This window comes from Dipteris shenzhenensis, chromosome 6, assembly GCF_047967505.1.
Source record: "Dipteris shenzhenensis isolate YYH24624 ecotype China chromosome 6, Dip_SZ_1.0, whole genome shotgun sequence".
Classification (NCBI taxonomy): domain Eukaryota; kingdom Viridiplantae; phylum Streptophyta; class Polypodiopsida; order Gleicheniales; family Dipteridaceae; genus Dipteris; species Dipteris shenzhenensis.
The window spans coordinates 37,484,894-37,508,815 of NC_141601.1; the positions used below are offsets into that span (position 1 = coordinate 37,484,894).

Below are 23,922 nucleotides of genomic sequence, written 5' to 3' on the forward strand. Positions count from 1 at the left end.
ACGACCAAAGAAAGGCATATCATCTGTCAAACGTGCTATTGATAATGTCAAGCATACTGGAAAATGATCAGAGAGCAAGAGGGAATGATCAACCCAAAGTGTACATGTAAAATCAGCATACTGCTGAGCATGCAACAAATACCATCTGTCAAGTCGAGCCCCCAGTAATGAGTCAAGGCATTGTGATGATATGTATAACCCATATCTCTGTCCCTTGTTGAGAGCCATAAATCTTCTGCATGCAGGGATGAGAGCATATCTTCCCAATGTCGGAGCTCAGTGGGGATCATGTGAGAACGATGAGTTGTATTATCTTGAGTGGTAGGCGAGTTATTGAAGTCTCCACACAAAAAAGCATTGGACAGCCATGGATATTGTTTAAGGGAGTCCCACATTTGAGCTCTAGACATAGAGGTTTGTGAAGCATAAACAGATGCTATTTCATAGAGATCAGCCTGCCAGCTGCACCTGATCGCCATCCATCGACCCTGAGGGTCATTGTAAGCAACCGTGGGCTGCATATCATGTTTGACCAGCATGCAGACCCCCGAGAAGTGCATTGTACCAGCATAAAAAATATCATAACCAGCATAGTGGCCTTGCTGACCAGCCAAGAAGTGTTGATTGTGTTCCTGTAAAGAGATCACATCGGGATGCATTCTATGTACATAATGCCAGAAAAGTCTCCACTTATTGACATTACAAAGACCCTGAACATTGTATGTAATGCAAGTAATTGAAGTAGACATAGAAGATATGTATAGTCAAACCAAAAAGCAGAGTAAAATATGAGCTGTCAGGTCTCAGCCATGACATCAACATCCACCTGGCCTCCTGGATCATTAGCTCGATGATCCTCATCATTGTCACATACTGGGATGCCCCTTTTTAACACCTCAACCCACAGTTGAGAAGCAAGGCTGTCAGCAGGGGTAGAGGTCTGACCAGGGGTAAAAGTTGAAGCATCCCAATGGCGAGATTGTAATGGACGTGGTTTGAGAGCGAATACCTTTTTGGGTTGCTGCCAGGCACCCTGGGTAGAGGCATGAGATTCTGAAATTTTGCCCTTTCCTTTATCCTTTTGCTTAGCTGAAACCTGAACCACATTTTCTTCGGAAGGGACAGATTTGGATGCAACATCAGCCAGTTTGGTAGGCATAGCCTTAGACCCCGGAGTATAAGTAGGGGAAGGAGTATTTTCTGGAGCAATAGCTGTAGGTGGGAGCTGATGCAAAACTGCATGACACTATAAAGCTAGGCGGCCAAACTTATAGCATGTGAAACAAGCACCTGCAAAAACTCCCCATCTCTCTCACACACTTTTTTTTTTTGTGAGAAGAAATCTTTATTTCTATAGAATAATTACATTCATAGCTGCTTCAAAAGCGAAGTAGCTACTACTCAAGAAAAGATCTCAGTATAGGCTGTATACACATCCTGATCAATCAAACGAGTCTGAAAACAATCGTAGAATGATTGTTGCAGAGATCGTTTGAAAAAAAGAAAGGATGAAAATAGTGGATCACCAAAGACTCTATGATTTCTATCCATCCATAAAGTCCATAGGGTCCAATATCGCACCCATACGAAAAATAAATTAAAACCCTGTCTCTGGGGATGAAATCCAAACAACCAGAAAAATCTGCCAAAGTAACAGTAGGAAATCACTGTCGAAGCCTCTGTCTGATGAGAGCAATGAGATCAGAAGTATTTGGACAGGACCAAAAGATGTGGAGCACTGATTCAGTAGAGTGCGAGCATCTGTGACAAACAGCTGAAGCAATATGTCTGTGTGCGAGTAACTGTCCAGATGGAAAAATGCCAAGGAGAACTCGCCATAGGAAAAGCTGTTGTCGAAGAGGGACTTTGTAATGCCAAAGGAGACGCAGCCTTTTTCTCCACCACTTCATTGGACGATCCATATGCCAAACAGTATTTGCTCTGTTGGAAATCCAAGGTGGAGGTAATAACACTCTATACAATGATGACACTGTGATATGTGAAAGCTTCAAAGGACGGACATATGAGGAAGGAGAGCGTAAAATCCAATCCTCAAGCCGATGCTGAATTTCTAAATGAGGTACCGGCAAGTACGGTTGGAGCATTGCTGAAATTTTATGCCATAAAGGACGATAATGAGCTCCCAAGCCATATTTGCGAGCAGCCAAAGAAAAAGATAGAATTGTGCCATCATCTTGAAGTACATCCGCCACAGATGAAATGCCTTTGAAGGAGAGAAAATATGAACGTCGGGGTTCTTGTATGGCCAAAGGTGGGTGGAATACTTTAGACCAAAAGAGATTCTCTTCCCTCAAAGAGTTGCCCGAGAGAGAGTCCCTGCCTTTCCATTCCAAGTGGGAAAGAATGTGTTTCCAATCAAGAAGCAGATCAAGAAGCAGAGAAGAGACAAAAGGGCATCCTCTGATCTTGCCTTGGATAGAGCCAAATAAAAATTCCCACTGAGTAGGCTGCCAATTCCCAAAAGCAGATGTATGAAGATGTAATAAGAGAGAGCGAATCATAAAAGCCCAAGGCTGATCTTCTTGTAGAAACTGCATCATCATTTTTCCCCTGTGAGCAAGTAAATGCATTTGAATATTGAGAATGTTTAGACCCCCGTGCATCTTTGGAGAATAGAGACGATGCATGGAGAGTAATTTGAGACTTTTCTTGCCATGTTTTGAACGCCAGAAAATTTCCATGATAGCTGACATAAATGAAACCAAATCTGCCTTAGTGAACATAGTAAGAGGCAGATAAAATTGTATGTATGCTATCAAAATGGATTGTGTAATTCGCAGACGAACATGTTGCAAGCTTCCAATATTCAAGTTTTGCCCTCAACTTTACTAGCACCCAATCAGTTTGTTGTGAACGGGTGAGTCCCCAGCCTAAAGGATAACCAAGATGTCGAATGAATTGAGAAGCAGGGATAATTTCCCCAGGCCACAAAAGGTTGTGCCAGTCCTATGCATGTAAAGGCAACAATTTTGATTTTTGAAAATTTACCCGAAGGCCAGCAGCCAATCCATATGTAGAGAGAGCATGCATGATCATGGACAGATCAGCCCGAGTATTTTTTGGAGTAAAGAATGAATCATCAGCATATGCTTGAGCAATCATGCTGCGACTGCCAAGGATCTCCAAACCGTGCAGCTGGTCAGTGTCCAAGAGGTGATCCAGATATTGAAGCAGTGGATGAGTGGCTATGGCAAAAAGTAAAGCACTCCGTGGACATCCTTGTCTGACAGAGCAAGCAAGAGTCCAGGATGGAGAAATATCTCCTGAAAGTATGCAGGCAGCTTCACTATCTTGATATAGCCAATTGATGAGTTGCTGCATTTTTGTGCCAAAACCCAAAGCCTGCATAGTCGATGAAATAAAATCCCACTGAACTGTATCAAAAGCTTTAGCAATATCAACTTGCAATAACAAAACATCCTGCTGTGTGTATTTGGCATATTCAATTCCAATGTAGGCATTAGCAATGTTATCGGTGATATGCCTACGCGGGACAAAGCCATATTGCGCAGGATGCAACCCATCATGTAAAAACCCCTTTAGCCAAGAAACAATCATTTTGGTAGTGACTTTGTAAATTACGGGCATAAGAGTGATTGGTCTCCAGTCTGCCAAAGACTCACAAATTTATTTTTTAGGATGGAGTTTAACAAGACCTCTCTTCCATGTGTCTGGCATTTTCTGATGTTGCCATGCAGCATTCACCATAGATAGTAATGGATGCTTCAAAATAGGCCAGTATGCTAGAAAAAACTCGACTGTCAAGCCATCCCATCCAGGGGATTTCCATCTGCCACATGATTTGATGGCATCTGACAGTTCCCTCTCAGTAAAGGGTTCCTCCAATTCCAAAGCTTGAGTGGGGGAAATGATTGGAGAAACATTTTGCAACAGTAAATTTCGTGCAAGAAAAACCTGTTGCGAGGGAGGAGCTACAGAGCCAAATTGCTGAGAGAAGTGATGCACACAAACAGAGGCAAGTTGTGACCGTGAAGTAGTCCATGATCCATCAGGCATAAGCACTCTGCAAATTTCTGTTTTGATTCTCCTCTGATGCAAACTCTTGAAAAATTCTTTGGAAGAGCAACCTTTATTTGTGAAGGCTCTTTGTCTTGCTCTAGTCTCCCATTTTGCCAGTTTCCTGTGATCATTTAGTTTAAGACAATGTCTGGCCTGACATAATGTGGTTTGCTCATGCATGGACAACGAACGATGATGACTGAGTTCAGTGAGGTCTTGACAAGTAGACTTGGCCTGAGCAATGGTTTCCCTCAGAGTCTTCATGTAAGACTTGCCATAAGCTCTAATCACCATTTGCATTTTAGAAATAAAAGAAGCCCAGGCATCATCAACATGAAGATGGCTGTTAGATGAAAGACAATGAGCTGCTTCAGTAACCATTGCCTTGAATTCAGCATGTTGCAAATAACTGTTGTTGATGATTAGATGCCGCCTTTGTGGCAATCTATCATCTGGCATCTTATGAAAAGATAACCGCAGCCATAGTGGTGCATGGTCTGAATGCACAAAGGCATAGTCAATCCACATTTTGCATGCGAAATCCCCATTTTGTTGTGGAGCAACACTATACCAACGACGCAGTCGTGCCTTATAAGCGGAAAGGGCATTATGTTGAAAAGTGTAGCCCGTGACAGAGGCTGCAATTCCTTCCAGAGGTCAACTAGATCCAAATGCAAAAGTAGTTGAGACCAGGCATGCCTTTCAGGAGATAACATATGATCGTGGCTGGAAGTGTTGTCTCCCTGTTGTGGAGCATTATTGAAATCCCCACATATGTAGGCATGAGATCTCCATGGGTATTGTTGCATAGCATCCCAAATTACAGTTATGTCTCGAGATGACTGAGGTGCATAAACTGAAGCAAATTCAAACACCTCTCCTCTTATAATGCATTGGAGAACAAGCCATGTGCCTTTGTTGTCATTTAATGCAATGACTGGTTGAAGCTCATGTTTGATTAGAAGGACAACCCCTGAGAAAGAGTGCTCCCTAGCATAGAAAATGTCATACCCAGAGTAGTGTCCTGTCTTGCCTGCATAAATATGTTGGTTGTGCTCTTGTAATGCCACTATGTCAGGCTGAAATCTGTTGATGTACAGCCACACAGATTTCCATTTCCTACTGTCACACATGCCCTGGACATTGAGTGTAAAAGAGGTGATGTGAGCAGTCATATATACAGATATTTATAGTAATGTAACAACTATGTACAGCAGCAGAATGTATGAGGTCAGCCTTGCATTTCTATCTCAGGGTCGAGGCCTCGCCCCTGAGAAGTAGTCGTCGCCTGAGAAGTGGACAGCAAAGCAGCAACCTCTTCTTCAGGGAAGAGTGTTCTGCTGGCTGTTACTGCAGCCCATGTAATTCCAATTCCTGTATTGATCTCTGGGGTGTTTCCGCTAGAAGAGGCACCATTCCAAGTGCGGGGGGGTGGAATTCTTCGAGCAGAAATAACCTTTCTTGGGCTCTGCCAGCCATCAGTTGAAGGTTGCTTTCCTTTGGGCAAGGATTGAGTAGCAGGAGGTGAATGTGAAGTAAGATTCGCATTGGTAGCTACTGAATCTTTGCCTTTATCCTGACTCCCAGAATGCTGTCTACTACTTTTATTTTTGTTGGCAACTGCAGTAGGAGCATCTTTAGTGGGCATGTGGAACGGCAAGGTGACATGATAAGCCATGTGTCCAAACTTTTTGCATTCAAAACAGGCCCCTACAAATAAACCCCATTTGAGTTTATAAAATGCACTCCCCATGTTCACATTATTCACGGTGACTGAGTAAGAGTCTGGTGTGGGATTATCAGTATCCCAGAGAATGCAAAATCTGTTTGAATTACCATTTGGCCGTGGTGGGCAGACCACTTTACCTAAAGAGGCTGCAATTTTAGGCAAAAGTGAGGCCATGCATTGGGGAAAATCAACAACTTCAACCCAGACTGGGCATCTGTGTGTGTCGGATTAAAGCCTGAAAGTCCCTTGTGGGAGACCATGGCAAGACATGCACCATTTGCTGCCCAAAAAAGAGAGGTGAATGTTCCAAAAGCATTTGTCTGTGGATCTCATCCACCATGATAACCTCGAAAAAGCCCCTGGCTGCATAATGTACTTTACGAACAAAAGAGCCAGCCAATGTGCGTGTCAGCTAGTTGCCTATTTCTGCAGCAGGTGGCATCCGGCCTGGAAAGAATAATATGACTGCATTCTTGGCATACTCTCTGACTGGATCCACAATTTCATCGACCTCAACCATGAGGCCAACTGAAGGAACCGAGTCTTTCCACTCTTTTCTCGTATCTGCAAATCCTTCATGCATTACATCATATACTAGTTGAGCCTCAATCGTGTCATGCATCGGGTCATGCTGACCCTCAACCTGCTTTTGTTTCTTGCAGGGAGCCGAACGCTCCTTTTGAAATGTTTTTGCATATGAATACTCTGCCATGACTTGGTAAGAAAAGGAGCTCGAGGATGAAGTACCTGTACAAGGGTGGAGAAAGCCAAAAAAACCAGTCCCAAAGGAAGATCAGAGGAAGCCCGCAAGAGAGAAGAGGAAGTGTAGAACTGGTAAGGAGAGAGCAAAAGGATAGGTAGGAGTTGGCTGAAAACACAGGTAGGGAAAACTCTGGTTGAAAGCCCCAAAAGTATACGAAAGCTGGACTTGTACGGAAAAGTACGGAATGTACGGATGCCGTACGGTGACCGTACAGACGTACGGAAGAGGATGGTACAGGGTTACGGGTGAGAGACGAAGATGCTGATGGAAGACGGAACTGAAATGAAACGAAGCCTATGGATGCAGATATCGACGCACACACACGCAGGGCTGGAGCGAATTCACGCAAGATGTGCAGGCAGAACAGCGTGGACGTACCGTATTGATGTACGGCACCTGTACGGCAGCCGTACAGGTGTACGGGCAGACGGGGGAAGCTGGACGGGGCTCTGGCGACCTGTTCTCCGCTCTCTCCAAGCGCTCACTCTCTCTCACACACACACACACACACACACTTTTTTTTTAGTAAAATCCAGTGCTGTGTATTTATAATGTCATAACTTTACAAGAGGGAAAGTCTCCAAGATGGAGAGTATTCCACAGATCAGAAGCATAAAAAGAAAAGTTCAATGCAAGATGCATGTATATCACCCTCATGGCAGGCATCATATAAAGATTGCCGCAATGAGGCTCTAAAGGATTCATATGACTTTTGAAACTGACGGCCCAAATATGCCAAATTATGTTCTTCCCAAATTGTCCAAAGAGCCCAATATCTCACCCATGAGAAAAAGAGTGAGTATTGAGATAAAGACGTCCTAAATCTGCCAAATAACCAAAAAAGTTTCCCAAATATGTGACTCGGGAAACGGAGGCGAAGATGATCTGAAATTTTCCCCAGGAGGTTCCGAGTAGACTGACAATGCCAAAGTAGATGAAGGACAGTCTCTGAAGGAGCGTGACACCGTAGGCAAGTGGGTGAAGCAATGTGACGTTTAGCAAGTGTGATTCCCACTGACAGTGTGCCAGTCAAGCATCTCCAAAGAAAAAGTCTTTGTTTCAAAGGCATTTTACACCTCCATATTAGTCGGAGATTCTTCCGCCACCATGAAAGAGGCCGCCTGATATGCCACAGAGTATTAGCATATTGATGAATCCAAGGGGCAGGCTGAAGAAGCTTGTAGACTTTGATGGAGGTCAAAACGGACAGAGGAATAGGACGAGAGCATGTAGCAGTGGGGTACAATTTCCAATCCATAAGCCTGTCTGTGTCAGCCACAGGGGGAATAGGAAGGAAAGGATGCAAGAGATCAGCAATTTTCTTCCATATCAACCTATGGTGCATTCCCAATGCATAAGTGGCAGAGGCCTGAGGAAAAGATAAAATATGGCCATGATCATCTACCACGTCATTGATGTATCTGATTCCCAATTTCATGAGATTATATGCCCTAACCGGTTCTTGTAAAGCAAGTGGAGTGTCAAAGATGGCACTCCAATGAATACTTTCTTTCCACATTGAGTTTGTCCCCGAATGATTATCAGGAGTCCATTTGACTTTAGAAAGCACTTGTTTCCAGTCCAGTATCAGAGCAGTAGAGAAAGGGCATCTAGGAATCTTCCCTACAAATCTCCCAATGACAACCTCCCAATGATCAGTAGTCCAATGGCCATAAGCATTTGTCCTCATGTTGACACACATGGATGCTATCATACAAGTCCATGGCTGTTTTTGACGGAAAAAGGTATTGAGCATAGTCGCCTTCCTTGCAAGTACATGATACCTGATATTTAGAACATTAAGTCCTCCATGCATCTTAGGGGAGCACACCATTTCCATCTTCAGCAGTCTCAATGCTTTCACAGCAGTTTTTGTCTTCCATAAGAGCTCCATCGCTTGAGACATAAAAGCTGAGATATCTCTAAAGGACCAATGTAGTAAAGGCAAGAAGAACTGAACATAAGACATTACAATAGACTGGACTACTATTCTGAGCCTAACATGAAGTGGCCAAGTAGAAATTTTCCAATAGTCCAATTTATGTTGAAGTCTTTGGAAGATCCATTTTAGCTGCTGCTTCCTGGTGATATGCCATCCTATAGGATATCCCAAATGCCTGACAACCTCTTTGGAATGCACTATCTGACCAGGCCAGAGAATAGAATGCCAGTCACATTGTTTCAGTGGAAGCAATTTGGATTTGTCAAAATTGATATGCAATCCCGCTGCTAATCCATACAATGATAATGTGGCCATAAGCATGCGGACTTCCCGAGGAGAGTTCTGTGGCATAAAAAAGGAATCATCAGCATATGCCTGTGCCAAAAAGGATGCAGCCCCAGGGATTTTAAGACCAGTCATCTGTCCTATGCTTGTAAGGTGATCAAGATACATCAGGAGGGGATGAGTCGCAATGGCATAGAAAAGAGCACTAAGGGGGCAGCCCTGTCTGACTGATCTACCCAATGTCCATGACCAAGATAGATGGCTTCCGAGAATGCACTAAGAAGTAGAGCCAGAATAAAGCCAATAAATTGCATTTGCAATCTTGGGACCAAATCCCAACTTTGTCATGGTTTGAGAGATAAAATCCCATTGTACAGTATCAAATGCCTTAGAGATATCTACCCACAATATGAGCACATCTTGATTCGAGTACTTAGCATATTCAATTGCAGTCAATGCATTGGAGATATTGTCATGAATTTGTCTTCGCGGCACAAATCCATACTGATGAGGATGAAGGCCCGCATTCAGAGTCCCTTGAAGCCTATATACAATCATTTTGGCAATGAGTTTGTAAACTACAGGCATCAAAGTAATAGGCCTCCACTCTGACATATGATCACAAAGATTTTTTTTTGGCACAAGTTTGATGATGCCATGCTTCCAGAGGTGCGGCAATTGATTTTCTTGCCAGGCAACATTGATCATTTGTAAGAGAACATCTTTCAAATCATCCCAAAAAGAAATATAAAATTCCACCGTAAGACCGTCCCAGCCAGGGGACTTGTATTTGCCGAGATGGGACAATGCATTCTCAAGTTCCGTGTCAGTAAAAGGTCTGTCAAATAATAGAGCATCATCCATTTTCACTATCCCAGAAACATATTGAAGAATTTCAGTCCTTGCATCAGTCATTTGATTTGATGGGGATCCAGGGGTAGAGAACAGTGTCTGGAAGTAATTCTGGCATTCATCTTGGAGATCAGAGAAAGAGTGCGTCCAAGATCCATCTAGTTTCCTGACCCTTAGACATGAGTTTTTCTTTCGAGTGGCATGCAGGCCCTTGAAGAAGGCTTTTGATGAGCAGCCCTTATCCATGAGGGGTTTCATTCTTGCTCTAATCTGCCATTTGTGCAATTTCCGCTGATCATTGTCAGTCAGTTTAATCCGGGCTTGTGAGAGGGAATCATTTTCTGATTTAGAAAGAGGCCTTAAATGTGAAAATTCAGTCAGTTGTTGTGCTGTCCTTTTTGCCCATTTGACCTCATTCCTCCATGTAGCCATGTGCCATTTTCCATAGTCCCTAATGACATTCTGTATACGAGAGACAAAGCTGTCCCAAGCATAATTCATGTCCTCCTGAGCATGCAAAAGCAAGGGATGAATTGCAACTCTGATCATTTGCTGGAAATATTGATGTCGAAAATAAGCCTGATTAACATGCAGTAATCTGCTGGAGAGAGTCGGCAAATCATCCACAGTGGCATACCAAATTGCAGATTTAACCATAATGGGGCATGATGTGACAATCCCAATGAGAAATCTATGAGGAGATGAAGGCTGAAATCTGCATATTGTTGTGGATAGAACAGATACCATCTGTCAAGCCTTGCCCAGTATGTGGTAAATGCATTATGATGGAAAGTATATCCGGGCACTGACCCTTGTAGAAGAAGCCATAAGTCTTCAGCCTGCACAGAGAGAAGCATGCTATCCCATTTCTGTCTTTCCGATGAAAGCATATGAGATCGTGAAGTGGTATTATCTCTCAGCAGAGGAGAATTGTTAAAATCTCCACAGATAAATGCATTAGATCTCCATGGATATTTGCTTAAAGATTCCCATAGAGAGGCCCTCATGGCAGAAGTCTGGGAGGCATAGACTGATGCAAGCTCAAGAATGTCTCCATTGACATTACATTGTATGACTATCCATCGGCCACTGCTGTCATTGAATGCTAACTGAGGGTCCACCTCATGTCTGGCCATTATGCATGCACCTGAGTAGGTTGTGGTACCAGCATAATAAATATCATAGCCACCAAAGTGATCATGATGACCAGCCTTAGAGTGTTGATTATGCTCTTACAAACAAACAATATCTGGCTGCATTTTATGTACATAATTCCAGAAAAGCCTCCACTTTGAGACATTGCAGAGGCTCTGTACATTGTATGTAAAGCATTTAAGTGTTTGATGCATGAAAGAGATATATACAATAAAGTATAAGTATGAAACAAGATCATCAAAGAGGCAATGCCTCTGCCTGCATGGGTTGCAGGCTTTCATGATCCATGAAAGATATGGCATTCTCCCCTTCTTCAGAATCACATATGGGGATACCCTTCTTCAAAACCCCCACCCAATTTTGAAGGACAGGAGCTGAAGTAGAAGCCTGTCCTGGTAAGGGAGAAGAAGCATCCCATTGCCGAGATTGAAAGGGGCGTGGCTTCAATACAATCACCTTCTTTGGCTGTTGAAAACCATCCCGATCTGTCCCCACAGATTCCTTCATCTTCTCTTTTTCTTTTTCTTTCCCTTTTCCAACGAGTGATTGCACCTGATTAACTGGTTTAGCATTCTTTGCTCCATTTCGAGTTGCTGGCTTGACTTGCAAATTCTCATTCTTTTCCCTTGTCTGAGGTGGCAAGGCATTAGGAGGGGGTTGATGCAGAACTATTGGGCATTCAGAGGCTAGATGCCCAAACTTATGGCAGGCAAAGCAAGCGCCTGCAAATACACCCCATTTCAAGTCAAAAAACTTTTTCCCCAATTGCACACCCTCAACTTCCACTGCAATAGAAGGAGGGGTAGGTATGTCAGTGTCCCAGAGGATGCAGAATCTGTTACGATTTCCCATGGGGCGTGGAGGGCAAATGACCTATCCCAATGAAGCGGCCAGACTAGGCAATTCTTCATGCATATAGTCCGGGAAGTTAACACCCTCAACCCATACAGGACAATGATGGCGTATAAGACTTTGGTAATCCTTGTTTGGGGACCAAGGCATGGCATGTACCATCTGCTTCCCATAAAAGAGGGGAGAAAGCTCAAGGAGCTTCTGCTTGCACAAAGCATCAGATAAATGCACCTCATAAAAGCCTCTGGAGGCAAAATATACACCCTCTACAAAGCATCCTCCAAGAATAGACTTGATCCATTGCGCAACATCACTGGCAGCTGGGATTCTTCCTGGAAAGAAAATAATTACCGCGGTTTGAGATAGCTTTCTGAGAGGATTCACAAGGGAGGGCAATTTCAATTTGTATGTGACCTCTGGAACTGGTTTGCCCCATTCTTGTCGTGACTGCTGAAAGTCATCCTTGAGTGTATCAAACACATATTGAGCTTCCAGAGTGAGCTCATCATCCTGAGATGCAGGCAGAGAAGGACGACGCTTGGCATCTGCAGGTCTATCTTTTCTAGCATATGTACAGACATCAGAACCTGAAGCCATGGTTGAGATATGGCAAAGCAAGCAAGAAATAGAGAAAAGACAAAGCACCGGGAGAAGGTGCAGAACAGTACGGCAGAGGCTGTACGGAGAAGCTGTACGGAAGGCCTGTGCAGGTAGGCTGTACGAAAACTGTACGGAGAGCACTGTACGGAAAACTGCACGGAGAGCACTGTACGGAAAGAAACTGTATGGAAAAGTTGTACGGGATTCTGTACGGAGGATCGTACAACAGTGATTCTGTACGGGCAAGAAGTGCTGACGAAGATGTACAAGATTGTACGGAAAGAGGCGGGGTGGTACGGAAAAGCTGAATACACTGACGATGTCACGTCGTACGGAAAGGCTGATGGGGAAAGTAGAAACGTAACGGAGGGACGACGAAGCTTACAGTCCTGCACAGCAGGAGCGTCCGTACGGCGATCGTACGGACGTACGGACGGAGGGGGAGAAGACCTAAGGGGGTCGGGTGCCTGCACTCACCGTCGCTCGCTCTCGCTACACACACACACACACACACACACACACACAATTTTCTCTCTCTCTCACACACACACACACACACACACCCCATCTCTCTCTCTCACACACACACACACACGCACGCACGCATGCACGCGCGTGCATGCACATAGAGCATGCAAGCATGTGCATGTGTATGTGTGCGCTTGAGCATGTGTGGTGATATGTACATTTTAAATGTACTCCATGTCATCAAGCATTATGGAAAACCATCATGCTGATCGATTCCACATTCTTGCATACAATTTAAATAGCCACCATTTTTAAGATACCATTGAAGAGAGCAATCAGTGCTAAATTCTATTTGAATGTAGAGATGCATTCTTGCATACAATTTAGATAGCCACCAATTTTTACATACAATCGGAGAGAGAATTCAGTGCAAAATTCTGTTTGAATGTGGAGATACAATATGTACATATGGAAGAACTAGGGACTGCTGAAGAAAAATGCAACTCCTAACATGTTTAAATGATAAGAAACAATGATAGCAGTTTCACAAATATATTTCCATCAGAATTTTGGGAAAAAATGAAAGTAATGTATAATCAAAGGGAACATATGATGTAAACCTTTTCTCTATGTTATCTTGATCAGCCTTGTGACCATGAGCTTCTACAAGCAAATCTTTAAGAGGAAGCTTCTTTTTTTCTAGTTCTGTCCTATAATTACCAACATCAGTTTGAAGGATGGACTCAAAAGTTCCAAATTTCTCAAGATATAATTTTGCTATTGCCGTTGCCTTTCTAATAGCCACCTGATTAATCATTGCAAAAATCCCTTAGTCAAGTTTCTTAGTTAAAGAGAGACAGCTTTCGTAAGACATGATGTTACATGGAGAATAGTTAAAAAATGCTTCCTTACAAACAGCTATGAAATTTTCATAGCTAACACTAACCTGAACTCGTGTTTTCAGGTTTAAGATCCCTTCCTCAAGTAGATTCACACAGCCAATCATTGGAACTCCACTCCAAAAGAGATTCTCCATAATGGCTGGCTCCAAATTTGAGATTGATTGTACACACGCAACAGCATTGTCAAATGCTTTGCATACTGCATCCTCAAAATTTTTCAAGGGGTTGTTATAATCAAATATGCCTTGATCCGAGTTCACAATTTCCAAAGAAAAAAGTGGTGGCTTTTTAACAATCTGTCAAAAGACCAAAGAATAAGCTCTCTCTCTCTCTCTCTCTCTCTCTCTCTGAAATTACATTGCAAAAAACCTTAGGAGAGGAAAGCAACATGGGAAGACATGATACGGTCCGTCAAAGACCTCTACAAAAGGGAAGGAGAAGAGAGAGTAAATCATGACTTTTCCATCGAAGCAGCAATTAACACCATAATGGAAGAAGACATAGGGAGAGGGCCTAAAAAGCTAGCAAATGGGAAGGCTCTAGACACACAAGGGCTTTGTTGTTTTGTGCATTTCTGTAAGGACTTCGGCATAGTGACACAAGCTTGACTACTCAAACCTCTACTACAGGACTTAGGGATATTGTTTGGACAATCACGAGTGGGTATCAGGTAAAGATTGGACAATGGCTGGGTGGATAGAGGAGGATAAAGGAGGTCATGAGTATGGTTGGGATCAAGCAAGGATGTCCTTTATCACCTGTCACACTAACTCTTCCAGCTACAGGCAGATCACGGGAGTAGCACCAATATTGTTCCACCCAGCCCACCTTGCTGAAGCATGAGAGCTGACGGAGAAAATCAGATCAAAAACATACGTGAACAGTCCATTCTCCATCTCTCACTAACTCCAACAAGCCCCATCTCCCTACATGGATCTAGATGCCACATGTCATCATCATAGGGCCTTCCTAATGCAACATTTCACCCCTCACTTGGGAAGCTTTAATTTCCTTTGCCCCTAGGCACATTTCTTGCATTAGGCCCTTAGCCTTAGATCCACCTAGTCTCGTGCTATCAACCCTCACCTAGGACCTTGACATTAATTCCCTCCCGATCATTTACATGAAGTGCAAACAGATATATTACAAACATAGATCCTTTAAGGGAAATGTCGACTGATTCTTCCGAGGTCATGCTACCTCAGCGAGCAACTATACGCTTCACGTTCCGTCACCCAGATCCTCTCTCTCACCTAGCCTTTGGCTCTGATACCAAATGTCACACTAACTCTTCTAGCTACAGGCAGATCACGGGAGTAGCACTAATATTATTCCACCCAGCCCACCTTGCTGAAGCATGAGAGCTGACGGAGAAAATCAGATCAAAATCATACGTGAACAGTCCATTCTCCATCTCTCACTAACTCCAACAAGCCCCATCTCCCTACATGGATCTAGATGTCACATGTCATCATCATAGGGCCTTCCTAATGCAACATTTCACCCCTCACTTGGGAAGCTTTAATTTCCTTTGCCCCTAGGCACATTTCTTGCATTAGGCCCTTAGCCTTAGATCCACCTAGTCTGGTGCTATCAACCCTCACCTAGGACCTTGACATTAATTCCCTCCCGATCAGTTACATGAAGCGCAAACAGATATATTACAAACATAGATCCTTTAAGGGAAATGTCGACTGATTCTTCCGAGGTCATGCTACCTCGGCTAGAGCGTAACATTCCTTCCCTCTTCAGACATCAGCGTCCTCGATGATAAAGTCTGGGAACACTCTCCGCAACTGGTATACGGATTCCCAGGTAGCTTCGGATAGAGGCTGACCATGCCATGCAACCAACACCGTGGGTATCTTCCGATTTCGTATTTGCATTGTTCCTCGGTCTAGGATTCTTGTTGGTTTGCGCCTTGCATTATCCTCTATCTCCTGAAACAAAACCACACCTTCGATTAGTGAGTCACCTGTATGTACAAATTTCTTTAAGCGCGAAACATGAAAAACCGAGTGCACCTTACACCCCTGTGGCAATTCTAATTTATAGGCTACCTTGCCTATTCTCTTTAGAATTAACCACGGCCCACAGTATCAAGGTGATAACTTAGCACACTCTCTTAAAGTTAACGACTTCGAGTGCGAAGGAACTCTAAGAAAAACTTTTTCTCCTTCCTTAAATTCTCTTATAGACCGGTTTTCATCCGCATACGCCTTGGCTCTATCCATAGCCTGGCGGATATTAGCTCTCGCAAGTGCTAGCATCTCCCGCATCTGAACCACAAAGTTCGCGGCACTAGGCACTTTCTGAGGTACTCCAACTATAGTTGGATTCGCTGGTCTATAACCATAGTTCAGCTCAAACAGACTTAACCTTGTAGAGAAATGTTTTCTATCATTGTAGGCAAACTCTAACAATGGCAACCACTTGTTCCACGTATGTTTCCTCAATGACACATATGCTCTCAGCATATCCTCTAAAGTCTGGTTGACTCTCTCCGTCTGACCATCCGTCTCAGGATGATCCCCACTACTCATTCCCAACTCAGTCCTTAGTGTCTCAAATACCGCTCTCCAAAAATGACCAGTAAATTTGACATCTCTGTCTGACACTATGGATCTAGGCAATCCATGCAGACAAAATATATGTCTAATAAATAAATCCGCCACTTGCGGGGCACTAACAGACTCTCTAGTCAGAATGAAGTGAGCCATCTTGGTTAGACGATCAACCACCACAAGGATAGAATCATACCCTCCTTGTGTTGTAGGCAGCCCTATAATAAAGTCCATGCAAATGCTCTCCCACTTACTTAGTGGTATCTCCAAAGGCTGTAAAAGTCCGGGTGGCTTCACCCGCTCGGCCTTGCTTACCTGACACGAAAAACACCGTGTCACATATTCATGAATATGCTTTTTCATCTTTGGCCAAAAGAAATCTCGCTTCACGAGATCATAGGTCTTCTCGACTCCTGGATGTCCTGCACATGGGTTATCATGGCACTGTCGAATGACTCTCTGCTTGAGATCATTCTGACTAGGTACTACATCCTTACCATTTCTTTTCAGCATACCATCCCTTATGGTATATCTTGCATATGTTTGGCCTTTTCTGGATGCCAGGTCATCCTTTTCGTTTTCCCCGGGTTTTAACATATGAGCTTTAGGCCATAAGCTCTGGACAAACTCATCCACCTTTTGAGTTTCTCTGATCTCGGTCATTAGAGCACTCTCTAATACCGTGAAACTCAGGTTGTGCATAATGCGAGACAACGCATCAGCTACCTTATTGTCTTTTCCTCTTCGGTACCGAATCGTCAAATTAAACTCCTGCATGAGCTCTGCCCACCTAGCTTGGCGGCCCCTCAAGTCAGGCTGTTTACAGAAGTGTTTCAGAGTATCATGATCCACATCCACATAAAACTCTGAACCATACAGATAATGCCTCCATGTTTTCAAAGCATGGATAACAGCATACAACTCCAATTCATGAGTTGGCCAATTCCTTTGAGAGGGAGAAAGCTTCTTGCTTTCAAAGGCTACTGGCCTTCCCTCCTGAAGGAGGACTGCTCCTACTGCAATGCCGCTTGCATCGGTTTCTAGGAACAACGGTTTCTGGGGATCAACTATTTTTAACACCGGTCTTGTGACCACAGCTTGTTTTATGGTGTTAAAACTTTCTTGTTGATTCTGTCCTCGTATAAAAGGTACTTTATCTGAGGTCAGATCAGTCAATGGTGATACTATTTCAGAATATCCTTTGATATGCCTTCTATAAAATTGGACAAATCCCAAGAATGATCGCAACACGGTCAGACCCTGAGGGATTGGCCAAGTTAGTATCGCAGTCACTTTCTTCGGATCCATTTCTACCCCCTCTGGGATAATTATGAATCCTAAATATTCAAGCCTAACCATACACAGTATAGTTTTCTTTTTATTTACATAAAGACTGGCTTTCCTTAAAGTACTGAACACTATTCTTAAGTGTTCACGATGCTCAGTAATACTTTTACTGAACACTAGAATATCGTCAATAAAATGTACTACAAACTTTCCGATATACGGACGTGGTAAATCATTCATAAGCATGACGAATGTAGCTAGAGCATTGGTAAGTCCGAAGGGCATTACCAAAAACTCATAATGACCAAACCTGCTTCTGAAAGCGGTTTTATGCACATCCTCGGCTCTAATCCGGATCTGATGGTAGCCACACTTAAGATCTATCTTGCTGAAAATCACGGCTCTAGCAAATCATCAATCCGAGCCATCCGATACCTGTGCTTAACAGTGATATTATTCAATGCTCTGTAATCTATACAGAGGCGAAACGTATCATCCTTTTCTTCTTTAATATCACTGGCGAAGCAAAAGGTGAGAAACTTAGTTGAATCTATCCCAACTTGAGGTATTCTTCCAGTTGTCTACGCACCTTCGCCTCTTCAGTAAAACTCATTCTATAGGGAGGTCTATTTACAGGTTCTGCCCCCGGGATCAGTTCAATCTTATGCTGAACATTCCGCTCTGGAGGTAACCCATAAGGTAGTTCATCCCTAAAACATTCAGAAAACTCCTCTGTTATAAGATTAGCCAGCTTGGCCATCTCACCACTTTGCGCAACATCAGTGCTAGCCGACGAATCATCAACCGGCTCTATCGATGCCGTACAAAGGAATAAAAACTTTTCTTGAGCTTTTCGGATTTCCATCACGGAAACCAACGGTCCCTAAGGTACATCTTTTTCACCTCGCAAGACATAAAGCACATCATTCATCTTGAATTGATATACGTGCTTTTTTCAATCAATGGCTGGATTCTTCCTAGAATGCCACGCCATACCCAGGGCTATATTTGCATGAGCAAGCTTAGTCGTTTCAAAATCAAGCTTCTCAGCATAGTCCTGAATACGAAGCTCCAACTGGGTAACCCTTTGGTCGCATACTTCAGTTGAACTTCCATCTGCCATTCTGACTGTATACGCATAGTCAAATGGGTTAGTCTTTAATTTCAGCCTCTTTACGAGCTTGGAGTTAATCACATTATGCATTGACGCCGAGTCAAACAGCACAATGACATCATGATTGGCCACTTGCCCTTTCATCTTAATTAACTCCGTATCATTAAAGGCTGTATACCGCGTTGCTGCGGGCTTAGATAGGATGTTATCAGGTGCACTCATTACTAGCTTAGCAACAGACACACATAACAAACAAGGTACTGACCTCTGAGAAGATCCCGCTAGCTGAATCTGCATCTCTTCCGCTCTGGGACTTCCCTCCATTTCCACGTCGCATTCTGAGACCACCATCTCAGCCATCCGACGATCTTTATTCCGTGGACAATCCTTCCACTGATGAGGCTGAAGGCAACCAAAACATAAGCCTTCTCTCATCGCTTTTTCTCTTTGTTCTGGGTTTAAGGGAGACTTAGACCAAGCCCGGGCTGCCATTGGGGTTACTTTCCTTTTCACTCTAATGGTGGTACTTGATTTAGGAGTTTCAGCTCGTTTTGCCTGCTTGGCTTGACCACTAGGCTGAGAACCACTCCCTTTATTAATCCACCTCTTCTTAAACCCAGATTTCTTCTGGTACCCATACTGGGTTCCGACCTGCGCAAACCCACTTGGTTTGCTGCCCTTGGCATCTTCATAGTTCAAGGCTATGGCTATTGCATCATCCAACGTGTTCGCATACTTAGCCCGAACTTTCATTTTAATCCGATCATTCAATCCAAATATGAAATCCTTCACTTGGATTGATTGAGGCAGGGGTTCATCAATCTTCATTACGCTCTCTCGAAATTTATCAGTGTACTCTGCCACTGACAAATTTATCTGACGAAGGTTTCTATATTGATCCCAAGCTCGGGATGCTTCGTCAGGAGGTAAGAAGTGTTTTCTGAATTCTCTTTTAAACCCCTCCCAGGTAGTGAATGCTATACCATCCTTTTGTTGTTTAATCCACCACTGATCCGCTGCCTCACTAAACATGTGGGTGGCCTCGCGGATCTTCTTGATATCGTTCCTGATCTCACAAATGGCGAATGCCTCGTCCCATTTGTGTAACCAGGTCTCAATGACATCAGAACTACGGTCATTCATCCGACCAGAATACTTTTCCGACCTGTAATTGGCAATATAAGGTACTTTAGCCTTTCTAGACTCGATCGTATGGACACTAGACTCCGGTTCCATTGGAGCCTTTCCCTTCTCATCTCGAGAAGGTCTGGCAGACATACTGTGTATCACTCTTCTAAGTTCAGACTGCCCTGCATTGGCCTGTAACCGTTGCACTAATAACTGCTGCAAGGCATCCTCAAGTAATGCAATCCTGCCAGATAAGGTATGAGCTACTGGGCGCGACACCTGCTGGGTCGGCCGGACTCCTGATTCACCAGGGTCCCTCCTGGAAGCTCCTTCTGCTTCCATTGAGGTCAATGGGTGTTTTTCTTCCTCTTTATTTATTTATTTTTTAAAAAAAAAACACCGCTAAAACACTGTACTTACAAACTGACACAATTCAGTGTACTGACATTCTGACACAATTCCCTATACTAGGGAATACCTGCAATACCAAATTCACACTAACTAGGCATTTGACACAGGCATATATCCAAATCCCGCTTTTCCCTATACTAGGGAAATTCCTGCAAACTAACTCTGACTGAAGCACACAGGCACATGCATAGGCATAGTAAACTGTAAACTCTGCTGTACAGAAATAACAAGCTGCATACTAAAAACTGAAATTTTATATAAAAGGAAAATTTGATGCTCCTTGGAAGCTCCATGCAATTCGAGTTCCTGAAGCCTGCTCTCTGTTTCGGAATGATACGCTAATTGCTGCTTTGAGGAGCTGCCTCCAATCTAATACGAACAAGAGATTCTCAGTCGGCGTCAGACGATTGAGATTGCTCAGCAGTTCCTTCAGTCTCTCGACAAGGTCACTAGAGGTGGGTCTTGGAGGGAGCTCCAAGTATATTGCTCTATCCGAAAATTGATCGCCAAGGCTCTTACAACGGGTAGATTACCCAGTCCCAACTAAGCTATACATCGCCGTCGAGCCACCAAACTACCATCGCTGCCCGTACGTCACCCATCGTCACGCCTCATTTACCAAATGAATAACCACCTCTAATCCTTGCCTGACGCCAACGGACGAGACGGCCAAATCCCGTGACCATTTAAAAGCACACGTCGCATCTCACTCTAGGCCTTTGCGACGTCAACTTTTATGTGCAGAATTGGTAGGAAATAGCGAAGGGGACAGCGACCCTCTTCCTGTAAATTTTTTTTTTCTGCTAGCCCCTTCCGAGATCACTAACTCTTATTCTATTCCGTTTTGGCGTCACGCGTAGCAAAATTATCCCTGTGTTACACGCCCACGCCGTTCGTCGTCACACCTCTCTCCACGAAGTAATCGTGTGATCACGTCCCATTCACGAGCCTTACTGTTCGTTTCGCAGGTCTTTCACCCAGCTCCACGTATTTCCTTTGGATTTTCGTCCGCTGCCAACGAGCAACTATACGCTTCACGTTCCGTCACCCAGATCCTCTCTCTCACCTAGCCTTTGGCTCTGATACCAAATGTCACACTAACTCTTCTAGCTACAGGCAGATCACGGGAGTAGCACTAATATTATTCCACCCAGCCCACCTTGCTGAAGCATGAGAGCTGACGGAGAAAATCAGATCAAAAACATACGTGAACAGTCCATTCTCCATCTCTCACTAACTCCAACAAGCCCCATCTCCCTACATGGATCTAGATGTCACATGTCATCATCATAGGGCCTTCCTAATGCGAAGCTTTAATTTCCTTTGCCCCTAGGCACATTTCTTGCATTAGGCCCTTAGCCTTAGATCCACCTAGTCTGGTGCTATCAACCCTCACCTAGGACCTTGACATTAATTCCCTCCCGATCATTTACATGAAGTGCAAACAGATATATTACAAACATAGATCCTTTAAGGGAAATGTCGACTGATTCTTCCGAGGTCATGCTACCTCAGCTAGAGCGTAACATCACCGACCTTGTTAGGACTATACGTTTTGAGTCATTCGTTTTGCGACACTAGCCAGTACAAGCTCACCCTTCGTTGGATTCCCATTACCACTTCTCCTATGTGTAGATCATGTGGCCTTACTCTCCTCTTCCACCATCAAGGGTTTCCAGCAACATTTGGATGCATTCCAGACTTTCAGTGAGATACGTGACTTCAAGTTCAACCTTGGGAAAACAAGATTATGATCTTCAACACGTCTTGAGCTGCAGCACATTGAGAGCAGTTCAATTTCAATGAGACACAGAAGTTCCCTCAAACCCATCTTCATCACGATGCAACGAGGCATGCAGGCTGTTGAGAACTTCACAGAAGCAACATGAGTGGAATAAAAGGGGCAGTCCCATAGGTTGAGGACTCTTCTTATTGGGCACACTGAGTAGCATCGGTGATCCATCACATGTAACCAAGGGTTTACCAGTATATGCCTCCATCACATAAAGTATATTTGTGTTAAAGTCAAGCCTGTTGAGAACCTCACATGAAGCAACATGGAAGTCCCATAGGTTGAGGACTCTTCTTATTGGGCACATAGTGAGTACAAAGCATTGGCGATCCATGTGTTAAAGTCACGTTGTTTCAATCTCATTTCAAGTCAGAATTCTTTTGCTATTGGAATATGCTAGGTGCCTTCTCTATTGGCATCAGCATTACGTAAGTGTTAACTGGCATTTATCGATCACATTTAGTATATTTGCGTTGAAGTCACTTTGTTTCAACTTCATTCTAAGTCACAGTTCTTTTGCTACTGGATTACCTTAGGTCGCTACAGTCTATCTTGGCTAAGCATTGTGCAGCTAAGGGATTTGAGTCATGTTCATGTTTTTCTACTTCCCTTAAGGTAGATTTTTAGACCAGTTGGAACTAGTTTGGTATGGTTGTAGTGCTGTTCTTCTACCTTTATTGGCCAAAACTGATAATTTTTACTTATAAGATTCATTATTTCCTTATCACGATGGTACATCTTTATAGTTTGAAACTGAAAGCAAAGGCTCCCTTTTAGCTATTTCTTTGCAACTGTATATTGTCTTACATTCAGGATGTCTATTTAAATTGATGGTAAATCAAGTAATTATGCAAAATAGTGTTAACAGCATTGACGAGAGTCCCTGACTCTCAGGAAATTCATTAGTGCAAGAAGTTTTTGAAAAGCATACAACTTTACCTTGTGATCAGAAGCAGGCCAAACTGTACTAACACAATCAATGTCCTGAACTTCAACTAAAGGATTTCCACAATGTCTCTCAACGAAGACACAATATCTTAGTAGAGTATCTTCGACTAAATAGCGCACGGAATCCTCCATCATATATCGTACCATTCGGAGATACCTCTTCATCTTGCTTGCCTCATATGCATCCCAACTGCTCTCTTGCAAATTGAACCATCCTTTTCCAACGTCTTTAAAAGAGCTTCTGATGATATTTTTTAGGACCGAAGTCCAACTGCATGATGGCAATTCGAATTGCATAAATTATTACATTATGCCAAGAAGATCCTTTTCAAAGCATGATTATAAGTATGAGGTGAATATGCTCAGTAGCCAACTACATGCTTCAAAATACCAGCTTGCCCCCATTAATATTCAGAATTGTCACCAAACTTGTGCTTCAATAGACAATGTGTTTAAAAAGCAACATTAAAAAAAGAACAAGACACAACTTGTTGGAAAGGTCACCTCCCCATCTATAAGCCCCTAAATGAGGAGAGCATGGGGGAGGGAGACCTTATGCCCAGAGAAAGGGGACAGCCACTGTACAGATCAGTATGGGCTGCTGCAGGGCAGTGTACGGAAGGTGTGCAGGGTGCGCCAGGGTCCAGACAAGGGCTGAGCAGAGGCGGATCAGCAGAAGCATGGAGTCGCACTGTTGCAACAGGTATTGGGCAGGTCTATGGCCTGCAAACAGGGCTGGCAGGTGGCGGGGTAAGCAGCCCAAAGGTGCTGGGCCCTGCATGGAACAAAGGATCAGCAAAGGGCCCTAAATAGGGCTGGATAGGCAGCCAACCAGCCAACCAACTGGTCGGTTGGTTAGGGCTGCTACAGACCAGCCAGTCGGCCCAATTAGGGCTGGCTGGTCGGTTGGTTTTGGAGGGCCTTGTGCCCTATATAAGGAGCACCTTTGTGCCCTCATAACTCATTCTCTGGAGCAGCCAACCACCAGCAGATTGAAGCAGCAGGAGGACCTTCCTTGGGCCTACATCCAGGAGGTGAAGGAGGCACATAGAAGCTGCAGACAAAGCTGAGAAAGGGCTGCCTACCTAG

General features: G+C 43.7%; 1 protein-coding gene across 1 annotated transcript in view; it reads right to left on the reverse strand.

Annotated features, from left to right (window-relative positions):
- LOC147901134 (uncharacterized) overlaps positions 1–23,922 on the reverse strand; it is a 467,121-nt gene that overhangs the window by 382,029 nt on the left and 61,170 nt on the right. Inside the window, exons 7-9 of the mRNA XM_087376081.1 lie at positions 22,825–23,104; positions 13,634–13,885; positions 13,308–13,492 (exon numbers count right to left, since the gene is read on the reverse strand). Of these exons, the coding sequence (XP_087232207.1) occupies positions 13,308–13,492; positions 13,634–13,885; positions 22,825–23,104 (717 nt within the window). The remainder of the gene's footprint in view (positions 1–13,307; positions 13,493–13,633; positions 13,886–22,824; positions 23,105–23,922) is intronic.